This window comes from Salmo salar, chromosome 07 (assembly GCF_965601325.2).
Source record: "Salmo salar chromosome 07, fSalSal1, whole genome shotgun sequence".
In the NCBI taxonomy this organism is placed as follows: domain Eukaryota; kingdom Metazoa; phylum Chordata; class Actinopteri; order Salmoniformes; family Salmonidae; genus Salmo; species Salmo salar.
Genome location: NC_138297.1, coordinates 20,768,016 through 20,793,084, shown reverse-complemented (window position 1 = coordinate 20,793,084; position 25,069 = coordinate 20,768,016). Strand labels below are relative to the sequence as shown.

The window sequence follows — 25,069 nt, the reverse complement described above, 5'->3', positions numbered from 1 at the left end:
TATAACGTATTGGAACGAGGGTACCCAACATGAAGTAGCGCGCCAGGTGTCTAATGGGACATCACCGTTCCATGGCTCTTGTTCGGTCAGATCTCCCTCCAGAAGACTCAAAACACTTTGTAAAGGCTGGTGACATCTAGTGGAAGCAATAGGAAGTGCCAAAATATTCCTAAACCCCTGTGTTTTTCAATGGGATAGGTTTAAAGTCAATACAACACATCAGGTATCCACTTCCTGTCAGAAAATGTCTCAGGGTTTTGCCTGCCAAATGAGTTCTGTTATACTCACAGACACCATTCAAACAGTTTTGGAAACTTTAGAGTGTTTTCTATCCATATATAATAAGTATATGCATATTCTAGTTACTGGGTAGGATTAGTAACCAGATTAAATCGGGTACATTTTTTTTATCCAGACGTGCAAATGCTGCCCCCTAGACCCAACAGGTTAAGAGTGTGCTCCTAATCTCAGCTCGTTACCTGTATAAAAGACACCTGGGACCCAGAAATCTTTCTGATTGAGAGGGGGTCAAATACTTATTTCCCTCATTAAAATGCAAATCAATTTATAACATTTTTGACATGCGTTTTTCAGGATTTTTTTGTTGTTATTCTGTCTCTCACTGTTCAAATAAACCTACCATTTAAATTATAGACTGAACAATTCTTTGTCAGTGGGCAAACGTACAAAATCAGCAGGGGATCAAATACTTTTTTCCCTCACTGTATTTAACCAGGTATGCCAGTTGAGAACAAGTTCTCATTTACAACTGCGACCTGGCCAAGATAAAGCAAAGCAGTGTGACACAAACAACAACACAGAGTTACACATTGAATAAACAAATGTACAGTCAATAACACAATAGAAAAAAAGTGTATATACTGTGTGTGCAAATGGCATGAGGAGGTAAGGCAATAAATAGGCCATAGTAGGGAAGTAATTACAATTTAGCAAATTAACACTGAATTGATAGATGTGCAGATGATGATGTGCAAGTAGAAATACTGGTGTGCAAAAGAGCAAAAAAGTAAATTAAAAACAATATGGGGATGAGGTAGGTCGATTGGATGGGCTATTTACAGATGGGCTGTGTACAGCTGCAGCGATCGGTTAGCTGCTCAGATATCTGATGTTTAAAGTTAATGAGGGAGATATAAGTCTCCAACTTCAGCAATTTTTGCAATTCGTTCCAGTCATTGGCAGCAGAGAACTGGAAGTAAAAACGGCCAAAGAAGGTGTTGGCTTTGGGGATGACCAGTGAGATATACCTGCTGGAGCGCGTGCTACGGGTGGGTGTTGTTATTGTAACCAGTGAGCTGAGATAAGACGGGGCTTTACCTAGCAAAGACTTATAGATGACCTGGATCCAGTGGGTCTGGCGACGAATATGTAGCGAGGGCCAGCCGACGAGAGCATACAGGTCGCAGTGGTGGGTGGTATATGGGGCTTTGGTGACAAAATGGATGGCACTGTGATAGACTGCATCCTTTTTGCTGAGTAGAGTGTTGGAGGCTATTTTGTAAATGACATCGCCGAAGTCGAGGATCGGTAGGATAGTCAGTTTTCGAGGGTATGTTTGGCGGTGTGAGTGAAGGAGGCTTTGTTGCGAAATAGTAAGCCGATTCTAGATTTAATTTAGGATTGGAGATGTTTAATATGAGTCTGGAAGGAGAGTTTACAGTCTAGCCAGAGACCTACGTATTTGTAGTTGTCCACGTATTCTAAGTCAGAACTGTCCAGAGTAGTGATGCTAGTCGTGCGGGCAGCGATCAGTTGAAAAGCATGCATTTAGTTTTACTAGCATTGAAGAGCAGTTTGAGCCCACTGAAGGAGTGTTGTATGGCATTGAAGCTCATTTAGAGGTTTGTTAACACAGTGTCTAAAGAAGGGCCAGATGTATACAGAATGGTGTCGTCTGCATAGAGGTGGATCAGGGAATCACCCGCAGCAAGAGCGACATCGTTGATGTATACAGAGAAAAGAGTCGGCCCGAGGTTAGAATATACACAGAAAACAGTTGGCCTGAGAATTGAACCCTGTGGTACCCCCATAGAGACTGCCAGAGGTCCGGACAACAGGCCCTCCGATTTGACACACTGAACTCTATCTGAGAAGTAGTTGGTGAACCAGGCGAGGCAGTCATTTGAGAAACCAAGGCTGTTGAGTCTACCGATAAGAATACGGTGATTGACAGAGTCGAAAGCCATGGCCAGGTCGATGAAGATGGCTCCACAATACTGTCTTTTATCGATGGCGGTTATGATGTCGTTTAGTACCTTGAGCGTGGCTGAGTTACACCCGTGACCAGCTCGGAAACCGGATTGCACAGCCGAGAAGGTACGGTGGGATTCGAAATGGTCAGTGATCTGTTTATTAACTTGGATTTCAAAGACTTTAGAAAGGCAGGGCAGGATGGATATAGGTCTGTAACAGTTTGGGTCTAGAGTGTCACTCCCTTTGAAGAGGGGGATGACCGCGGCAGCTTTCCAATCTTTAGGGTTCTCGGACGATACGAAAGAGAGATTGAACAGACTGGTAATAGGGTTTGCAACAATGGCGGCGGATCATTTTAGAAAGAGAGGGTCCAGATTGTCTAGCCCAGCTGATTTGTATGGGTCCAGGTTTTGCAGCTCTTTCAGAACATCTGCTATCTGGATTTGGGTGAAGGAGAAGCTGGGAAGGCTTGGGCAAGTAGCTGCGGGGGGTGCGGAGCTGTTGGCCGGGGTTGGGGTAGCCAGGAGGAAAGCATGGCCAGCCTAAGAGAAATGCTTATTGAAATTCTCGATTATCGGTGGTGACAGTGTTTCCTAGCCTCAGTGCAGTGGGCAGCTGGGAGGAGGTGCTCATATTCTCCATGTACTTTCCAGTGTCCCAGAACTTTTTGGAGTTAGAGCTACAGGATACAAATTTCTGTTTGAAAAAGCCAGCCTTTGCTTTCCTAACTTGAGGGTAGAAGCTGTTTATAGCTTGAGTGTAGAAGCTGTTCAGGGTCCTGTTGGTTCCAGACTTGGTGAATCGCTACCACTTGCTGTTGACTTGGGTGGCTAGAGTCTTTATCCCTTTTTAGGGCCTTTCTCTGACACCGCCTGGTATAGAGGTCCTGGATGGAAGTGAGCTCGGCCCCCAGTGATGTACCGTAGGTTGTTATCCTGGAACCACACTGCCAGATCTCTGACCTCCTCCCTGTAGGCAGTCTCATCGTCGTCGGTGATCATTCCTACAACCGTCATGTTGTCTGCATACTTATTGATGGTGTGGGAGTCATGCGCAGCCACGCAGTCGTGGGTAAATAGGGAGTACAGCAGGGGACTATGCACGCACCCCTGAGGAGCCCCTGTGTTGAGGGTCAGCATGGCGGATGTGTTGTTGCCTAGCTTCACCACCTTGGGGCGACCCTTCAGGAATTCCAGGATCCAGTTGCAGAGGGAGGTGTTTAATCCCAGGATCCTAAGCTTTGTGGTGAGCTTGGATGGCACAATGGTGTTGAACGCTGAGCTGTAGTCAGTGAACAGCATTCTCACGTATGTGTTCCTTTTGTCCAAGTGGGAAAGGGCAGTCTGGAGTGCAATAGAGATCGCGTAATCTGTGGATCTGTTGGAGTCCAGGATGTCTGTGATGAAGATGAGGTTGATGTGAGCCATGGCTAGCCTTTCAAAGCATTTCTTGGCTACAGATGTGAGTGCTACAGGTGATAGTCATTTAGACAGGTTACCTTGATATTTTTTTGATAATTTTTTATTTAATTTAACCTTTATTTAACTAGGCAAGTCAGTTAAGATCAAATTCTTATTTACAATGCCGACCTACCCCGGCTAAACCCGGACGATGCTGGACCAATTGTGCGCCACCCTATGGTACTCCCAATCACGGCCAGATGTGATGCAGCCTGGATTCAAACCAGGTACTGCAGTGACGCCTCTTGCGCTGAGATGCAGTGTCTTAGACCACTGTACCACTCGGGAGCAATTTTTGGGCACAGGGACTATGGTGGTCTGCTTGAAATATGTAGGTATTACAGACTGGGTCAGGGAGAGGTTGAAAATGTCAGTGAAAACACTTGCCAGCTGGTCAGTTCATGCTCTGAGTTCGCATCCTGGTAATCCGTCTGGCCCTGCGGCCTTGTGAATGTTAACCTTTTTAAAGGTCTAGCTCACATCATTTATGGACTCATGACCTCTTGCCTGGGGTTACAGGCCAACCTAGTACTCTGAAAGAGAACTTTTTCCAAAAGTTACTTCATTGTGGATTATGCCAAAATAAATGGAAAGCCATTAAAATTCCTAACACACATGGCACTTTCAGACAGTTTTAAGACAAGCTGCCAATTTTGTATGTGATTCTTCGATCATTTGCCAAGTTTTAATATCTGCACCATATTATTAGTTGTGTTTCTTTCTTGATAACGATATTGAAAGTGTTGCAAGCAGATGGTTGCGTTCTCCACAAATCATGAGTGACACTTCGACTGTCTTCCAAGAAACCATTTAGCAAATATGCGTCCGGCACTCTTGTTTTCATTAAATCATGATAGTGTCTCTTTTTCCCTGCCCGTCCCTTACATTTTGAAAGCTGGGGGCTTAATTGTCTTTATCCCTTGTCCATCATGGAACTATACAGCCAGGCAACAGCTGTACTAAAGGGTTTAGGAGAGAAAAGGAAGGGAGGAAGAGAAAAAAAAGAAGAGTAAGAAATGTTGGGGTTTGAATGAGCTCACATTCTCTTTTTTTGGTTGGACTAAATAAGTTACCTGGGAGAAAAGGGGAAGGGAGGAGAGCTGGAGCGTGGGTGGGTTGACTGTGGAAACGTGGCGCCCATGCAGATGAGACTTATCTTCGTAGTCCATGTGTGCACCGGGCCCTCAACTGCCAGTCCCGAAGCATTGACTAACTGTCAGCTCCATCTTCTCGTCTTCCCGGATTGGAAAAGACCACGGCGCTTTCATTTAGCAAGCGGTGAAAAAAGAAGAGAGTAGGAGGTTTTGTTGTTTGTTTTTCTCTCTGTGAGGTTGAGGAGAGAGGTGGGGAGAAGGCGTTTTTCAAAGCCAAACTCTATCTCTCAAGTTCACGGTAGATAGCGAAAATGCTCTTTTTGGAATCATCGTTACATTCAAGAGTAAGATAACAATTGACACAGTGATTCAACAAGTAGGCCGCCATTTTGTGTAGATAGATGACACAAAAGGCACACAATGGCAAAGATTAAACGAAAAACACAGTATAGACTGTTTGCCTGGGTAGTGCCTGAGTAAGAAAACTGGAGTTGTGTCCTTTTAGTTTGAAAGAACTCAGTCAGGATTAAGTGTTGTTTATTGTCAAATCAACTGAAGGTATTGAGTCGGACTAGCAGGAGTCTAAACCTCTAAGCACTACCATAGTGGGACTTTCACAGAACCTGCTAGTGGATGGACTAACATTATTGATCCCTCTGAAGCTAAAGCCACTGTTTTGTGTCGCTCATTGGGTTTTCCCTGTGTGTCGTACAACCAAGGTTAATCACTCTCCACACACACACACACACACACACACACACACACACACACACACACACACACACACACACACACACACACACACACACACACACACACACACACACTCATCATCATCCATTCTAATCTCTTTCCCTCCTCTTTCCAAGGTATCCCTGGAAGTGATTACATCAACTCCAACTACATTGACGGCTACAGGAAGCAGAATGCGTACATTGCCACGCAGGGCTCGCTGCCTGAGACGTTTGGCGACTTCTGGAGGATGATCTGGGAACAGCGGAGTGCCAACATCGTCATGATGACCAAGCTGGAGGAGAGATCCAGGGTAAGCACAGATTTGGGATCAGCCCTATGGGATCTATTATTGTTGATTTGATTGTCATGCTTTGAGTAGAATGTGTCTTTAGCAGAGGTCTAGGTCTATTGCACAGATCCATGTTATTCTACCCTGACATTAGTCATAGTCGAAGAAACAACATTTAGTAATTCTCTGAATTTCAATATATGGCACACATATGTGTTATATTATTGGATTTGTAAACTAGAAAAAGTCAGGCACTGAAATGTGTAACTATGCCATTGTTATATGTTCTACCTCAGGCGTCTATATTTTAATATCAGTGTACATGGTCTGTAAAGCAAGTATACCGGAATATAATTAGAGATTCCAGATATACTTGTCAGATGCAAAATAGGTACAATTCAATGTGCCTGTTTTCCATTGTTTACGTCCAATCTTTATTGAAACGGCAACATTATACCTTAACTCATGACTCCTCATGGCTCCTCCATTTTCTTCTGTGATGTAAATTCCCTGCCTTAACATTTTCTTTGACCTGCCCATTCTTCCTTTCATTCTGTGTTCCTATTTCTTTGTGTATTTTGTGTCATGTTCCTTCAGATGCCCTCATATTTCTATTCTAAGGCAAGACATCTTGCATTCTGTTGCCAGTGGATGTCACTCACTCCTTTCTTTGCCACAACATGAGTTTTCCTTTTGTTATTTTTCGTATTAGTGCTGCTATACCGTTATTGTAGTTAGTCGCATGGCCACTAGGCTAGCCAGCAGAACTGCTTTAAAGGGACAATCTGCAGTTGCTACATCAATTTTTTTTTAACTTTGAAATTAATAATACATACTCATTGATTGTTGAAGAATAAAACAATTACATGCCTCATAAGCTTAGTTCAATAGTCGTACCCCATCAGAACACAAAATATTAGCTGGTTTTGCTCCTTTCTTTGTAAACAATGTAATTGTAAACAAACACTGTAGAGCCTAAAAAACATGGTTAAAACTATAATTTTGTATGGATGGTCAGAGCTCTGTCTATGAATTTGAGAGTGGTTACCTGTGTGGTTACAGCCCCGTCCCTCAGCTATTACCAAAATAGTTGTGGGGTGACCGCTTAGTTATTGTCTGAACTGCTAAACGACAATACCGCAATGAAGGTTTGAACGGCAGATTGCCCCTTTAAGCTAAAGCTGAATTTGTCGCTAATGCTAAATGTCAGTCACTCGGCACAAGAACCAAGCACACAGCACTTTTCACTCTTTCAAGGTTGAAAGACACACTTGTGTCTGACACTGCAAGGTCTCTTATGTATGTTTGAAATCACAAAGAAACAAAGACTGCATGGTCTCCACAAGTTGCAAGGTCGCTACTTACACACTATTCCTTCTCTAAAGATCTGAATGAACTTGTTTACCAAGGTCTCTCAAGAGGAGAACAATTCAATGTATTCTACCTGACATTTCACTGTATTACCTGGTAGAACTCAATGAATAGTTGTTGTGAGTGGATTGCTTTCACTATTCGCTAGCCTATATTGTAGACCCGAGTGCATGTTTTGATGTCTGGTTCTAGTTGTCTGTTGTGAATACATACAAAAGCTGCCTTGTAGAACTCTGTCAAGCTTTAGCAGCTTGTTTGACAGCATTTTGATTATTTAATATGCTTCATTGTGTAGTTAACATCCTTTGGAGAAAAAAAAGAAAAAAAGAAAAATGCATGAAATGAAATGTATGTATTCACTACTGTAAGGATAAGCTGCTCTGGATAAGAGCGTCTGCTAAATGACTAAAATGTAAATGTAACTGAAGCTCTCTCGGTATATTGCCCGTATCCCAAGGATGGACATTGACTCGGAGCAGATGCTCTCACACGCTATATATACAAACGTATGTGGACACCCCTTCAAATTAGTGGATTTGTCTATTTCAGCCACACCAATTGCTGACAGGTGTATAAAATGGATTACACAGCCATGCAATCTTCATAGACAAGCATTGGCAGTAGAATGGTCTTATTTGAAGAATTCAGTGACTTTCAACGTGGCACTGTCATAGGATGCCACCTTTCCAACAAGTCAGTTCATCAAATATTTGCCCTGCTAGAGCTGCCCCAGTCAACTGTAAGTGCTGTTATTGTGAAGTGGAAACTTCTAGGAGCAACAACGGCTCAGCCGCGAAGTGGTAGGCCACACAAGCTGACAGAATGGGACCGCCAAGTGCTGTCCTTAGTTGCAACACTCACTACCGAGTTCCAAACTGCCTCTGGAAGCAACATAAGCACAAGAACTGTTCATCAGGAGCTTCATGAAATGGATTTCCATGGCTGAGCAGCCGCACACAAGCCTAAGATCACCATGCGCAATGCCAAGCGTCGTCTGGAGTGGTGTAAAGCTCGCCGCCATTGGACTCTGGAGCAGTGGAAACGCGTTCTCTGGAGTGATGAATCACACTTCACCATCTGGCAGTCCGACGAAAGAATCTGGGTTTGGTGGATGCCAGGAGAACGCTACCTGCCCTATGCATAGTGCCAACTGTAAAGTTTGGTGGAGGAGGAATAATTGTCTGGGGCTGTTTTTTATGGTTCGGGCTAGGCCCCTCAGTTCCAGTGAAGGGAAATCTTAACGCTACAGCATACACTGACAGGCCTAATCGCCCAACATCAGTGCTCGACCTCACTATCGGTCTTATGGCTGAATGGAAGCAAGTCCCCGCAGAAATGTACCAACATCGTGTACCAATGATTTTGGAATGTTCGACGAGTAGGTGTCCACATACTCTTGGTCATGTAGTGTATTTTTTACTTGGTTGTTCTCATCCCAAATACTTTCCTAAATTTGTGGAAATGTATATTTAAATTTTTGTATAATCTTATATAATCTTAGATTATTGAAATTGTGTATCATTACTGCACCATGTAAGAGGGTTTCGAGACATCTTTTCTGTTGATTATACACTGATAATAAAAATGATCTATTCTCAGTTGAGTTTCAGCAGCAGTATATTACCTTCCACTGTATGTAAGATGAGGGTAGTATAGTGTATGAGGTAAGGCATCTGCATGAAGACTTGAGTTCACCGTGCTTCCCTTTTGCAGCAAAACGACAATACTGTAATGGAGGTTGTGTTTTATTGCCTGTTTGCTGGACAACAAAAATGCTATAACCATAATAAACGTTTGCCTGTAATGTGATTGGAAAACTGCAGTTAAGATTGTAATTATAGAACCTGTCAGGCTAATAAATAGCACAGTCGGGCTTGAGTGGAACGTCTTAGCTGGGCCTGTTCTCCTCCACTGTGAAATCACACAAGTCAGCACGGCAGCGTAGGAAAGACTCAGCAGCCTCGCTCCGCTCTTTGCCTCACCTCGACTTTCCTTCATGAAGCTGGATGAGCATGCGTCAGTTATTTCTATTAGGGTCCGTAAAGTTCTATCGCCAGACAGTCGTTCAGAGGACAGAAATGGAGCATTGAGGATCAGATCAGATCAGAACTTTGTCCTACTGTTGTTAGGGATGTGTAGCAGGGGGGAGTCCTGCCCATTGAAACTGAGGGGGGCACAGACCCTCTAAGATTAACTTTCTGTACACTGAAAATATAGAACACATCGTTTATTTGACATACTTCAAACAAAGTAGTTACATCATGCCTCTATTTGTTGGAACCTGGAGTTGTTCAAAGTTTTTACCAAACCCCTTATTTTCTCTGAATTTCAGGTGAAATGTGACCAGTACTGGCCCACTAGAGGGACGGAGACATACGGCCTCATCCAGGTGACACTGTTGGACACGGTGGAGCTGGCCACATACTGCGTCAGGACATTTGCGCTTTATAAAGTACGTTTTATTTCTTATTATTAATTTAACCGTTAACTTTATTTCACCCGGAAGTCAGACACCAAATTCCGGTCTGTACCAAGAACTCAGAGAACTAACACAGTCCAACCATTTCCTTGTTCAGTGAAGTCTATTAAACTTAGTTAAACTGAGAACCATAGCCACGGGCCAGTAGCTTTACTCTATTCCCCTGACATCATTGGTGCAGCGTCTTTGAGATGTTATAAAAATCAACAACAAAAAACTGGACCACACCTCCTGTCCACTAAAGGCATTGAAGTATTATTGACTTTTCCTCTGTCTATCAGAATGGCTCCAGTGAGAAAAGAGAGGTGAGGCAGTTCCAGTTCACGGCCTGGCCGGACCACGGGGTACCCGAGCACCCCACTCCGTTCCTGGCCTTCCTCAGACGGGTCAAAGCCTGTAACCCCCCAGACGCAGGGCCGATGGTGGTACATTGCAGGTAAGCGAGGCTCCTGATTTTGCTATCATAGGCTATGTTAGCCTGCTGAGCTAAGGACTTCTGATCTCAGACAAGGTTACTCGTCATTCAAGCGCTGTTCACTGAATCACAGGTGTAGATAAAGACACAGGGAGAGAGAAAGAGACAAGGAAGAGAGAGCATAAAAAGAGGAGGAGGGTAGGAGGAATGACAAGACTAGATGACATGAGCTGCATATCACCGACTGAGAGCCAGAGGGAGTCCTCCTTCTAGCTTTACCCGATGTTTCTTTTTTCTTCTTGATTTAAAGGTATTTACTACAACAGAGTAAGAATTACCGATGTCAGTGCCCTTGGCGAAACTTAAACATCCCTTCTCCACACACACACACAAATACACACACAAACCTGTCCTCCCCACACTAACATGCCGGCATCAGAGGTCCACGAGCATCCAGCTTATCCCTGGGGTTATTACAAAACACTAAAGCACTTATTTCACACCCCGAATGAGAAGGAGGACCAAACTCCAGACAAAAAAGAGTCTGGAATGCAGCCGTCTGCATCTCCTCAGACTGGGGATTTATACTGTAGGAGGCTCTGCAGTGTGTGTGAATGCGTGTCGGGGTGAGAGAGAGAGAGAGACAGACCAAGAGATAGATAAAGGCAGAGAGAGGAGGACATAGGAAATGGAACTGAAATAGAGCGAGTGAGAAGATACAAATTTATGTCGGGGAAAAAAAGACAAAAAAAGGGGATTACCAAATAATTTTAATGACCACATGCTGGAGTTAATTAGACCTAGTCGCAGAATCAGTATAAATTGAAAAATCCCAACTTTTTACGGCGAAGCAGAATGCAGGAATTAATGTCACTCTGCAGATGGGGTTTTTAATTCCTTGCCACTGCATCAGATAAAGAGAGTGCAGAGCTTCAAATCCTTATGGAAGTGTCTCGCACAATCCCAGATCCCCCAATGCTTTGTCAGACCACCATTTTGAAAATATGATTTTCCCCCCAAATTTAAAAAATACCTCCACTAGCCACTAATCCACTGCTTTTAAATTTGTGTGAAGTAGTAAACGAGTGCACACTTCAAAATAAAATAGATATTATTGGGACACACACACTTATATTTTAGGATATATATATATATTAACCTTTATTTAATTGGCAAGTCAGTTAACCTGTAGTCAACAGCCAGTGGAATCGTGTGGCGCGAAATACAAATACCTCAAAAATGCTATAACTTCAATTTCTCAAACATATGACTATTTTACACCATTTTAAAGACAAGACTCTCGTTAATCTAACCACATTGTCCGATTTCAAAAAGGCTTTACAGCGAAAGCAAAACATTAGATTGTCAGGAGAGTACCCTGCCAAAAATAATCACACAGCCATTTTCAAAGCAAGCATATATGTCACAAAAACCAAAACCACAGCTAAATGCAGCACTAACCTTTGATGATCTTCATCAGATGACAGTCCTAGGACATTATGTTATACAATACATGCATGTTTTGTTCAATCAAGTTCATTTTTATATCAAAAAACAGCTTTTTACATTAGCATGTGATGTTCAGAACTAGCATACCCACCGCAAACTTCTGGTGAATTTACTAAATTACTCATGATTAACGTTCACAAAATACATAACATTTATTTTAAGAATTATAGATACAGAACTCCTTTATGCAATCGCGGTGTCAGATTTTAAAATAGCTTTTTGGCGAAAGCACATTTTGCAACATTCTGAGTACATAGCCCGGCCATCACGGCTAGCTATTTTGACACCCACCAAGTTTGGGGTTCACCAAACTCAGAATTAATATTAGAAAAATTGGATTACCTTTGATGTTCTTCGTCAGAATGCACTCCCAGGACTTCTACTTCAACAGCAAATGTTGTTTTGTTTCTAAATAATCCATAGTTATATTCAAATAGCTCCGTTTTGTTCGTGCGTTCAGGTCACTATCCGAAGGGTGACGCGTGAGCGCATTTCGTGACAAAAAATGTGCAAATATTCCATTACCGTACTTCAAAGCATGTCAAACGCTGTTTAAAATCAATTTTTATGCTATTTTTCTCATGAAATAGAGATAATATTCCAACCGGGCGACACTTTATTAATTCAAAGGCTGAAAGAAAAAAATTGAGAATTCTCATGAACGCGCACAGTGTCACTGTCCCCAGGCTGACCACTCACAAATTCTCCTGCTGTTCTTCGCCCAGAGACAGCAGACACCCCATTACACTTTCTGGCGCCTTCTGAGAGCCAATGGAAGCCTTAGAAAATGTCACGTTACAGCAGAGATGATGTATTTTCGATAGAGATGCAACAGAAGGACAACAAATTGTCAGACAGGGCACTTCCTGTATGGAACCTTCTCAGGTTTTGGCCTGCCATATGAGTTCTGTTATACTCACAGACACCATTCAAACAGTTTTAGAAACTTTAGAGTGTTTTCTATCCAAATCCACTAATTATATGCATATTATCGTTTCTGGGCAAGAGTAGTAACCAGTTTAAATCAGGTACGTTTTTTTATCCGGCCGTGCAAATACTGCCCCCTAGCCCCAACATGTTAAGAACAAATTCTTATTTACAATAACGGCCTACACCGGCCAAACCCGGATGACGCTGGGCCAATTGTGCGCCGCCCTATGGGACTCCCAATCATGGTCGGTTGTGATACAGCCTGGAATCGAACCAGTGTGTCTGTAGTGATGCCTCAAGCACTGAGATGCAGTCCCTTAGACCGCTGCGCCACTCGGGAGCATAGAGAGTTTGAGAGATGGCTGGTCCATCATGTCCTCTATCTTGCTAAGATGTTGATGGCAGCACAGACCATTTGCAAGTCTAAACAAAAGCCGTTGATTGTTTTGTGGCGTATAATTAACTGTATTGTACAGACCTCTGAGCTTTTAGTAAATTAGCTTGTCAGGCTATTGCTAGTAAAAATAACAGGCCTTTTACCATTCCCCCTGTAAGAACTCAGTATTGCAACAGACTCAGGCTGACCAAAGAGAGAGTCATAGTCAGTGTGGTGTGTGTGACCCAATCCCATTGAAACATGTATAGTTTTCACACAACACAAACACGTGTACCATGAGTGTCATTTCTCTTGACGGTTTGTTTAAAATATTTTCCATAGAGACATTCTCTCAAACATGCATCGACACACAAAAACGTACACAAAACACACGCACAATCATTTAATCTCTAATGACCCCTAGAGTCGAAGGAACAGAATTCATTTGACAAACACACACAACACACAAACAATCGTTTCATCTGTAATGGCCTTTGGACTGGAAGGAGCAGAATTAAAGTCTGACCAAAGTGGACCATGTCTCAAGGCCTGCAATCGATTTAGTTGCTTTGTTGTCACGCCCGAGAAAGAGACGTCAATTTACCCAGGCTTCAACGGGACTTGCCTTGTGAAAACGTGACATCGTAGACAATGAGATGAGGTTAAGTGGTTGGTGTTCTGTTTTTAACATTGGCTTGTGCTTTGCGTCTTTTATTAATTGAAAATGGCCGCCTTTTGTTGAAGACATCACTGTTAGTGTATGGCAATTAGGAGCATTAGGGGTTTGAGTTGAATTCGTTTTTGATAATGAGTGATAAAGAGACAAAATAATTCCGTTGGATTATCATTATATTACAATTTATTCAATTTGATGTTGTAGGACTTCCCACTGTATGATATACCCATTGCCATCACAGTGTGTTAAAAGTTCACTTTATGGCCAAGTTCTTTAGTTGAATGATTGACTAATGTGAGGTTGCTCAGTTTACAGTCTGAAGGTTGTTAGAGAGTATCTTTAATTAGGTATTTGTTCGATAACATCTCAAGTCCTGTTGCCAACCTTCAATAAAGCGTCAGAAAAATGTAAATGTCCGAGAGAGAAGGGAACACAGGATCAGAGTAACCTGTCCCTATATTTCAACAGAATATTTAATGTTGCACGAGCAGAACATTCTCCCCAAGGAGCAGTGAAGAAGGATATTATTAAAAGTACATCCATGTGTTCCCACTGAAGAACTCTCTCTCTCTTCCCTTCTCTCTCTCTTCCCTTCTCTCTCTTTCCTTATGTTTTCCCTTCTCTCTCTTCCCTTCTCTCTTCCCTTTTCTCTCTCTCTTTCTCTTCCCTTCTAACTTCCTCTCTCTTCCCTTCCCTTCCCTTCTCTCTCTCTTTCTCTTCCCTTCTAACTCCCTCTCTCTCTTCCTTTCTCTCCATCTTCCCTTCTCTCGCTCTCTATGTGTTCACTTCTGTCTCTCTCTTCCCTTCTTTCTCTCTCTCTGTTCCCTTCTGTCTCTCTCTTCCCTTCTCTCTCTCTCAGTTCCCTTTTCTCTTCCCTTCTCTCTCTTGGCCTACCTCTTTTCTTTCTCTCCTCTGTCTGTATTTCTGTCTCTCTCTCTCTTTCTCCCTCTCATAAGGTGAGGTCATTGTTTCTTAGTTTCTTGTGTGTGTTCCCCCACCCCCACGGAGTAGTAAAATAGGTTCTGTGTCTCAACAGTTCCATGTTGTTCTTGGTAACCCACAGGGTCGAGGACCGTTGTGCTCCTATTGGAACTGGGGCCGTTGAGGCATTATGGGCGCACAGGGAGAGGTCACAACGGATTCGCTGGCCCTTTCTGCAGCTCTTTCCGACACAATAAGCTCCACATGTTTAATTCTGGGTTTCCCAGGACATAGACATATCTGATATTGGCAGAAAGCTTAAATTCTTGTTCATCTAACTGCACTACAGTAGCTATTACAGTGAAATAATATCATGTTATTGTTTGAGGAGAATGCACAATTTTGAACATGAATGTTATTAATAAACAACTTAGGCACATTTGGGCAGACTTGATACAACATTTTGAACAGAAACTCAATGGTTCATTGGATCAGTCTAAAACTTTGCACATACACTGATGCCATCTAGTGGCCAAAATTTAAATTGCACATGGGCTGGAATAATACCTTATGGCCTTTCCCTTGCATTTCAAAGACGATGGTACAAAAAAATACAAAAGAACGTTTATTTTTTTCTTTGTATTATCTTTTACCAGATCTATTGTGTTATATTCTCCTACATCCCTATCACATTTCCACAAACGTCAAAGTGTTTCCTTTCCAATGGTACCAAGAATATGCATATCCTTGCTTCACGGCCTGAGCTACAGGCAGTTAGATTTGGGTATGTCATTTTAGGCGAACATTTTAAAAAGGGGGCAGATCCTTAAAGGAAAGGTTCACACATTTTGAATGTTATATTGTTTTTGTGCATCAATAACTGATGTTCTATTGATTCCCTGGGTCATTTCATGTTTTCATGTGTATCTAAGTTATTGGCGTTCAAGCAGGCAGAAATCTGGCCGGTATGACGAAGCACCGTGATAAAGTTGCTCTCACAACACTGGAAGTGGGAATACGATTTTTAGATCGCAAAAAGGTCTATCATACATTTTAGATTTCAGTACTGGCCTATGTCATAACTTTGTAGGATGTCTTCTCTTGAATGAGCCATTGATCTTATTTTTATGATATTCCTACCTCGAGAAATGTGTAATTTAATGGAGGGGTGCATTGCATGGTGCCGTCGCCAGAGATATTATAGAAAGGGGATAGGAATCCAATGAATGAAGGAACATATAACGCCCCACCCAGAAAACTGTCGCGTTCACTTTGTCATGCTGTGTCACACGGTTGCTAAGCTAATCGTCACGCAATCCCTTCTTCAAAGTCAGTGTATATAGCAAGAAAGGTGTCTATTTTCCTCGTAAGTATGTAATGTCACGATTCCAAAGATATATGATACTACAAATAGCAAATTAATTATCTCACATCTTGGAAAAGATTTGTAAAATGTTGTACTTCTTGTTGACGAAATTCGTGCTAATGTTGGGTTTTTGAGCAAGTGCCCAATAGACTCCCATTCACTCATTGAAGGAGAGCGCTCCTTGTTCCAGAATCACACAGAAAGCACCGCATGGCCAATTGCCGTAGCATGGGCAGCGTTTCTCATCTCCTCAAAAGTATATCTGCCGTTGCGAATGTTAGACTCCACTCTGTGAGGCACATCAATCTGCAGGTTGAACATGTTGAGATTGTAGATTCCTTAGTGCAGTTTTTTAGGTGATTTTACAGCTAACTAGCTATGTTACATGCTCTCTTTCTAAAATGATCTGCCGAAATTGTTGTAACCCCTATTACTAGCCTGTTCAAATCAAATGTATTTATATAGCCCTTCTTACATCAGCTGATATCTCAAAGTGCTGTACAGAAACCCAGCCTAAAACCCCAAACAGCAAGCAATGCAGGTGTAGAAGCACGGTGGCTAGGAAAAACTTCCTAGAAAGGCCAAAACCTAGGAAGAAACCTAGAGAGGAACCAGGCTATGAGGGGTGGCCAGTCCTCTTCTGGCTGTGATGGGTGGAGATTTTAACAGAACAAGGCCAAGATGTTCAAATGTTCATAAATGACCAGCATGGTCAAATAATAATAATAACAGTTGTCGAGGGTGCAACAAGTCAGCACCTCAAGAGTAAATGTCAGTTGGCTTTTCATAGCCGATCATTGAGAGTATCTCTACCACTCCTGCTGTCTCTAGAGAGTTGAAAACAGCAGGTCTGGGACAGGTAGCACATCCGGTGCTACCTGTCCCAGACCTGCTGGGACAGGTAGCAGGGTTCCATAGCCGCAGGCAGAACAGTTGAAACTGGAGCAGCAGCACGGCCAGGTGGACTGGGGACAGCAAGGAGTCATCATGTCAGGTAGTCCTGAGGCATGGTCCTAGGGCTCAGGTCCTCCGAGAGAGAGAAAGAAAGAGAGAGAGTTAGAGAGAGCATACTTAAATTCACACAGGACACCGGATAAGACAGGAGAAATACTCGAGATATAACAGACTGACCCTAGCCCCCCGACACATAAACTACTGTAGCATAAATACTGGAGGCTGAGACAGGAGGGGTCAGGAGACACTGTGGCCCCATCCAATGATACCCCCGGACAGGGCCAAACAGGAAGGATATAACCCCACCCACTTTGCCAAAGCACAGCCCCCACACCACTAGAGGGCTATCTTCAACCACCAACTTACCATCCTGAGACAAGGCCGAGTATAGCCCACAAAGATCTCCGCCACGGCACAACCCAAGGGGGGGGGGGGGGCGCCAACCCAGACAGGAAGACCACGTCAGTGACTCAACCCACTCAAGTGACGCACCCCTCCTAGGGACGGCATGGAAGAACACCAATAAGCCAGTGACTCAGCCCCTGTAATAGGGTTAGAGGCAGAGAATCCCAGTGGAGAGAGGGGAACCGGCCAGGCAGAGACAGCAAGGGCGGTTCGTTGCTCCAGAGCCTTTCCGTTCACCTTCACACTCCTGGGCCAGACTACACTCAATCATAGGACCCGCTGAAGAGATGAGTCTTCAGTAAAGACTTAAAGGTTGAGACCGAGTCTGCATCTCTCACATGGGTAGGCAGACTATTCCATAAAAATGGAGCTGTATAGGAGAAAGCCCTGCCTCCAACTGTTTGCTCAGAAATTCTAGGGACAATTAGGAGGCCTGCGTCTTGTGACCGTAGCGTACGTGTAGGTATGTACGGCAGGACCAAATCGGAAAGATAGGTAGGAGCAAGCCCATGTAATGCTTTGTAGGTCAGCAGTAAAACCTTGAAATCAGCCCTTGCCTTAACAGGAAGCCAGTGTAGGGAGGCTAACACTGGAGTAATATGATCATTTTTGGGGGTTCTAGTCAGGATTCTAGCAGCCGTATTTAGCACTAACTGAAGTTTATTTAGTGCTTTATCCGGGTAGCCGGAAAGTAGAGCATTGCAGTAGTCCAACCTAGAAGTAACAAAAGCATGGATGAATTTTTCTGCATCATTTGTGGACAGAAAGTTTCTGATTTTTGCAATGTTACGTAGATGGAAAAAAGCTGCCATTGAAACAGTCTTGATATGTTCTTCAAAAGGGAGATCAGGGTCCAGAGTAATGCCGAGGTCCTTCACAGTTTTATTTGAGACGACTGTACAACCATCAAGATTAATTGTCAGATTTAACAGAAGATCTCTTTGTTTCTTGGGACCTAGAACAAGCATCTCTGTTTTGTCCGAGTTTAAAAGTAGAAAGTTTGCAGCCATCCACTTCCTTATGTCTGAAACACAGGCTTCTAGCGAGGGCAATTTTGGGGCTTCACCATGTTTCATTGAAATGTACAGCTGTGTGTCATCCGCATAGCAGTGAAATTTAACATTATGTTTTCGAATGACATCCCCAAGAGGTAAAATATATAGTGAAAACAATAGTGGTCCTAAAACGAAACCTTGAGGAACACCGAAATTTACAGTTGATTTGTCAGAGGACAAACCATTCACAGAGACAAACTGATATCTTTCCGACAGATAAGATCTAAACCAGGCCAGAACTTGTCCGTGTAGACCAATTTGGGTTTCCAATCTCTCCAAAAGAATGTGGTGATCGATGGTATCAAAAGCAGCACTAAGATCTAGGAGCACGAGGACAGATGCAGAGCCTCGGTATGACATCATTAAAAGGTCATTTACCAACTTCACAAGTGTAGTCTCAGTGCTATGATGGGGTCTAAAACCAGACTGAAGCATTTCGTATACATTGTTTGTCTTCAGGAAGACAGTGAGTTCCTCTCTTTCGTATCGTCTGAGATTCCCAAAGATTGGAAAGCTGCCGCGGTCATCCCCCTCTTCAAAGGGGGTGACACTCTTGACCCAAACTGCTACAGACCTATATCTATCCTACCCTGTCTTTCTAAGGGCTTCGAAAGCCAAGTTATCAAACAGATTACCGACCATTTCGAATCCCACCGTACCTTCTCCGCTATGCAATCTGGTTTCAGAGCTGGTCATGGGTGTACCTCAGCCACGCTCAAGGTCCTAAACGACATCATAACCGCCATCGATAAGAAACATTATTGTGTAGCCGTATTCATCGACCTGGCCAAGGCATTCGACACTGTCAATCACCACATTCTTATTGGCAGACTCGACAGCCTTGGTTTCTCAAATGATTGCCTCGCCTAGTTTACCAACTACTTCTCTGATAGAGTTCAGCGTGTCAAATTGGAGGGCCTGTTGTCTGGACCTTTGGCTGTCTCTATGGGTGTGCCACAGGTTTCAATTCTCGGGCCGACTCTCTTCTCTGTATACATCAATGATGTAGCTCTTCCTGCTGGTGATTCTCTGATCCACCTCTACACAGACGACACCATTCTGTATACTTCTGGCCCCTCTTTGGACACTGTGTTTACTTCTCTAGGGTATGTGGGACGGTAGCGTCCCACCTCGCCAACAGCCAGTGAAATAGCAGAGTGCCAAATTCAAAACAACAAAAATCTCATAATTCTAATTTCTCACACATACAAGTATTATACACCATTTTAATGATAATCTTCTCGTTAATCCAGCCACACTATCCAATTTCAAAAAGGCTTTACGGCGAAAGCATAGCATTAGATTATGTTAGGACAACACCTAGACAAGAAAAACCACGCAGCCACTTTCCAAGCAAGTAGAGGCGTCACAAAAACCAGAAATACAGCTAAAATTAAACACTAACCTTTGATGATCTTCACCAGATGGCACTCATAGGACTTCATGTTACACAATACATGTATGTTTTGCTCGATAAAGTTCATATTTATATCCAAAAACCCCATTTTACATTGGCGTGTACTGTTCAGAAATGTTTTGCCTCCCAAAACGTCCGGTGAATGAACACATCAATTTACAGAAATACTCATCATAAACGTTGACAAAATATACAACTGTTATTCAAAGAATTATAGATACACCTCTCCTTAATGCAACCGCTGTGTCAGATTTCAAAAAAGCTTTACAGCGAAAGCACACTTTGCAATAATCTGAGTATAGTGCTCAGTCACAAACCAAACCCGCCATTTTGTGGAGTCAACAAAACTCAGAAATAGCATTATAAATATTCACTTACCTTTGATGATCTTCATCGGAATGCACTCCCAGGAATCCCAGTTCCACAATAAATGTTCATTTGTTTCGATAAATTCCATATTTATGTCCAAATTCCTCTTTTTTGTTCGCGCGTTCAGTCGAGTAACCCAAATGCACTGTGCTCGCGCAGTAAGTTCAGACGAAAAGTAAAAAAAGTTATATTACAGTTCGTAGAAACATGTCAAACAATGTATAGAATCAATCTTTAAGATGTTTTTATCATAAATCTTCCATAATATTTGAACCGGACGATTCCTTTGTCTTCAAAAAGGAAAAGGAACACAGCTAACTCTCACGGGAGCGCGCGCCACTGAGCTCATGTCATTTTCTCAGTCATCTGATTCCAAGACCTCTTATTCTCTTCCCATTCACAGTGGAAGCATGAAACAACGTTCTAAAGACTGTTGACATCTAGTGGAAGCCTTAGGAAGTGCAAAATGACCCCACAGACACTGTATATTGGATAGGGAATCACTTGAAAAATTACAAACCTCAGATTTCCACACTTCCTGGTTGGATTTTTTCTCAGGATTTTGCCTGCCATATGAGTTATGTTAAACTCACAGACATCATTCAAACAGTTTTAGAAACTTCAGAGTGTTTGTTCTCACATGTGTTATTTAACACTGTAAATTAAAGGAATGAGTGATTTTGGGTTGATTTTTCCATTAAGAATGAGAATTAATGTTTCTCATGCATCAGACATACTCTTTGGAGGTTGTTTGATTCATACTCAATATATGAATGTCTACCACGTCTAATCCAACAGGTCAATCTCCAAGGCATTCCTAGTCGATCTCCAAACATTTCTGTAAAAAAACAACAACAAAGCCTTGTGTTCATATTTGTATTTATTCGGCTCGCTCTGTTGGTGGTAGGTGCACTTGATTCAGCTGCCCTGCGCGCCGATTAGGCGAAGTGTTCCGGCAGGCCCGGAGAGCAAATCAAGCGCACTATCGGCCTGACGCTGGCCAATCGGATGGCTTCGGTTACCATGTCTGCAGTAACATAGCATGCGTAAAGGAAAGTTAAAGAAAAGTTGATACTGTGAGATTTAACATTTTTAAAAACATGACTATGATGACCAAAAATGTCTTACTCAGCACTGTTAACAGTGTTTTTATTCAACGCTTTTATACGCCATAAAATGCACCTTCTTCCTACATCTACTGGTGCTACAACTGTATCGATAGGCTTGCACTGTTATTATTGGCGGCTTGGTTCTTTTTTAATATCGAGGAATATTTAACTTCACTGTTCATAGGAGGAACAACATGAATTTGTGCATGAGGCAGGAATAATGCGGTGCTACTCGAGTTTCACTATCAACATGAACATGGTGTCCCTTTTTAGTCAGTTTCAGCAGAGGATGGAGAGAGTAGAGGGCTGTTGAGAGGCATATCCTCAGTCTGCTGCTCTCTCCCTCTGCTGAGACTGACCATCAGATGCAGGCACCATCAGCCATGTAAAATGAAAAGCAAATTATTCTAATGTATTCTCACTCTGCTGTGCTCGCAAGTAATACAACAACTGATCTATTACCGGTGTGATCATATAGTCTACCTCAAATTTTTAAATAGATTTATTTTTTAAATGGTCCAAACAGAGGGCAATTCAAGCAAGCACAATATGCGGTGATAATGTATTGGGCATATAACCTACTAAATAAACCTCATTGCTTAAATACTGTTTTAAATAGGTTAATGTTGCAGAGGCTTAGGCTCCGTTTTTTTAAGTTAAGTAAAAAAGAAAATATGAGTGGTAGATCTCGGGCTCGTATTTTGACTCAAAAAGTGATCTTGACTCAGAAAAGGGTTGGTGACCACTGGTCTAGTCTGTCAGCACCAACAATAGTTCAAAGTTCATGTTAGAGTGGTGTCTCAAATGAAGAGGAGGAAGGAGTAAACATTTGTCTGAAGGAAAGAAGTCTAGTCTCCTACAAGGCCGTTGGAAGTCTGTGTCTGTCTGTCTGACCTTGCTGCCTCATCGCACAGTGAAATGGAGTATTCTCCTTGAGGCACTTTGGAAGGCGAAACTGTGGTCGCGTCTCAGACATCACGTGATGGGTTAAAAATGTGTCATTGGCTGCGTCTGAAATGGCGCTTTATAATGCACTGCTTTTGACCAGGGCCCGTAGGGGATAGGATGCCATTTTGAACACAGCCAGTGTCTCCTTTTGAGGTTGTGGAGTACAATGTAAGCTTACTGCAGAAGGTTGAATAGACACACATTTTCCTTTATACATAGAATCCTGTGTTGCTATGACTTTGTCTCTGATGCAACTGCTTTGCCATTCAGACAGTCTCTTGCATTTAGTGCTGATACACTAAAAGTCATGCTAAATAGAAGGGCAGCATTTTGATACAAACTGTAAATGTGAAGATAATTGCACAGTCTTTCGGTGGTCGCCTTTATAAGCTAGAGAGTTTGTATGACCGAACTAGATTTGGTGACAATACAACATGTAATTAATTTTACTGTTGTCCAGGCTTTATCTACTCTGGGTCCAGTTACAGCTGTTTTTAACAGTGTACAATCCCCCCATTCCCCACACTCTGAAAAAACCCTGAAACCACTTTAGCCTGCCGCTGATGTATGCAGACGTCCAAAGCAGCTGGCCGCGCCTGTCGGAGCAGCCAGAGACAGGTCGTTAGTGCTGGGGGGAACGTGGAAAACAGGCCCAGAATCAGGGCCAGCCAGCCCCTATAACTGCCAAACGTAAAGAACCTCTCAATCGCTTGCTCTCTACCCTCTCCCGCACTCTCTCTTTCTCGCTCTCTACCGATAACGGAAGAGGCGAGTCAAGCGTCTATGTCACCCCCCTCCCCCCTTCTCCTCCTCTTCTTCCTCCACCTCCCCATCTTTCTGGCTCGACGCTGTCACTCTGTCACTTGCTTGCTCACAGGTCATCACTCTCCGGCGTTTGGGACTGGACTGTAAAGCGGTGAAGGATTGGAAACAGCTGGGGCTGGGGTAGAAAATGTCTCGCGCTTGCCGTGTTTTCTCCCCCCGCCGTGCTGCTCCTTAAACCCTGGATGTGATTCATATCCCCAAATATTCCTGAGAACATTTCACACACTATTTCAGACTCACACACACACACACACACACACACACACACACACACACACACACACACACACACACACACACACACACACACACACACACACACACACACACACACACACAAACCAATCGCTTCTCAAGATGCGCAGAAACACCCGTGAGACTCTGGTAACTACAGTTGAAGTCAGAAGTTTACATACACTGTGGTTGGAGTCATTAGAACTCATTATTCAACCACTCCACAAATTTCTTGTTAACAAACTCTAGTTTTCCAAGTCGGTTATGACATCTACTTTGTGCATGACACAAGTAATTTTTCCAACAATTGTTTACAGACAGATTATTTCACTTATAATTCACTGTATTACAATTCCAGTGGGTCAGAAGTTTACATACACTAAGTTGACTGTGCCTTTAAACAGCTGGGAAAATTCCAGAAAAGTATGTCATAGCTTTAGAGGCTTCTGATATGCTAATTGACATAATTTGAGTCAATTGGAGGTGTACCTGTGGATGTATTTCAAGGCCTACCTTCAAACTCAGTGCCTCTTTCCTTGACATCATGGGAAAATCAAAAGAAATCAGCCAAGACCTCAGAAAAAAGATTGTAGACCTACACAAGTCTGGTTCATACTTCCAAACGCCTGAAGATACCACGTTCATCTGTACAAGCAATAGTACGCAAGTATAAACACCATGGGACCACGCAGCCGTCATACCGCTCAGGAAGGAGACGCGTTCTGTCTCCTAGAGATGAACGTACTTTGGTGCGAAAAGTGCAAATCAATCCCAGAACAACAGCAAAGGACCTTGTGAAGATGCTGGAGGAAGCAGGTACAAAAGTATCTATATCCACAATAAAACAAGTACTATATCGACATAACCCGAAAGGCAGCTCACCAAGGAAGAAGCCACTGCTCCAAACATGCCATAAAAAAAGCCAGACTACGGTTTGCAACTGCACATGGGGACAAAGATTGTACTTTTTGGAGAAATGTCCTCTGGTCTGATGAAACAAAAATAGAACAGTTTGGCCATAATGACCATCGTTATGTTTGGAGGAAAAAGGGGGACGCTTGCAAGCCGAAGAACACTATCCCAACCGTGAAGCACGGAGGTGGCAGCATCATGTTGTGGGGGTGCTTTGCTGCAGAAGGGTCTGGTGCACTTCACAAAATAGATGGTATCATGAGGGAGGAAATTTAAGTGGATCGATTGAAGCAACATCTCAACACATCAGTCAGGAAGTTAAAACTTGGTCGCAAATGGGTCTTCCAAATGGACAATGACCCCAAGCATACTTCCAAAGTTGTGGCAAATGGCTTAAGGCCAACAAAGTCAAGGTATTGGTGTGGCCTTCATAAAGCCCTGACCTCACTCCTATAGAAAATGTGTGGGCAGAACTGAAAAAGCGTGTGCGAGCAAGTTACACCAGCTCTGCCATGAGGAATGGGCCACAATTCACCCAACTTATTGTGGGAAGCTTGTGGAAGGCTACCCAAAATGTTTGACCCAAGTTAAACAATTTAAAGGCAATGCTACCAAATACTTATTGAGTGTATGTAAACATCTGACCCACTGGGAATGTGATGAAAGAAATAAAAGCTGAAATAAATAATTCTCTCTACTATTATTCTGACATTTCACATTCTTAAAATAAAGTGGTGATCCTAACTGACCTAAAACAGGGAATTTCTTCGAGGATTAAACGTCAGGAATTGTGAAAAACTGAGTTTAAATTCATTTGGCTAAGGTATATGTAAACTTCCGACTTCAGCTGAACCTTAAGAGTCGCAACAAAGCCTGTGTCGAAACACGTCCCCAAATCAATCAGGGAACGTCGGCCATTTTAAAAGCAAGCACATAATGTTTTGTTGCGACAAATGACTCCCTTATGTGTCTTAATTCTCTCTCCCATGCCGCCTCCGCTGCACCA

General features: G+C 42.9%; 1 protein-coding gene across 31 annotated transcripts in view; it reads left to right on the top strand.

Moving 5' to 3' along the window:
• LOC106608606 (receptor-type tyrosine-protein phosphatase delta) overlaps positions 1 to 25,069 on the top strand; it is a 643,701-nt gene that overhangs the window by 602,095 nt on the left and 16,537 nt on the right. For all 31 annotated transcript variants that reach the window (XM_082977423.1, XM_045721669.2, XM_082977431.1 and 28 more), the window contains 3 exons: positions 5,638 to 5,813; positions 9,496 to 9,615; positions 9,924 to 10,078. In XM_082977423.1, the coding sequence (XP_082833549.1) occupies positions 5,638 to 5,813; positions 9,496 to 9,615; positions 9,924 to 10,078 (451 nt within the window). The remainder of the gene's footprint in view (positions 1 to 5,637; positions 5,814 to 9,495; positions 9,616 to 9,923; positions 10,079 to 25,069) is intronic.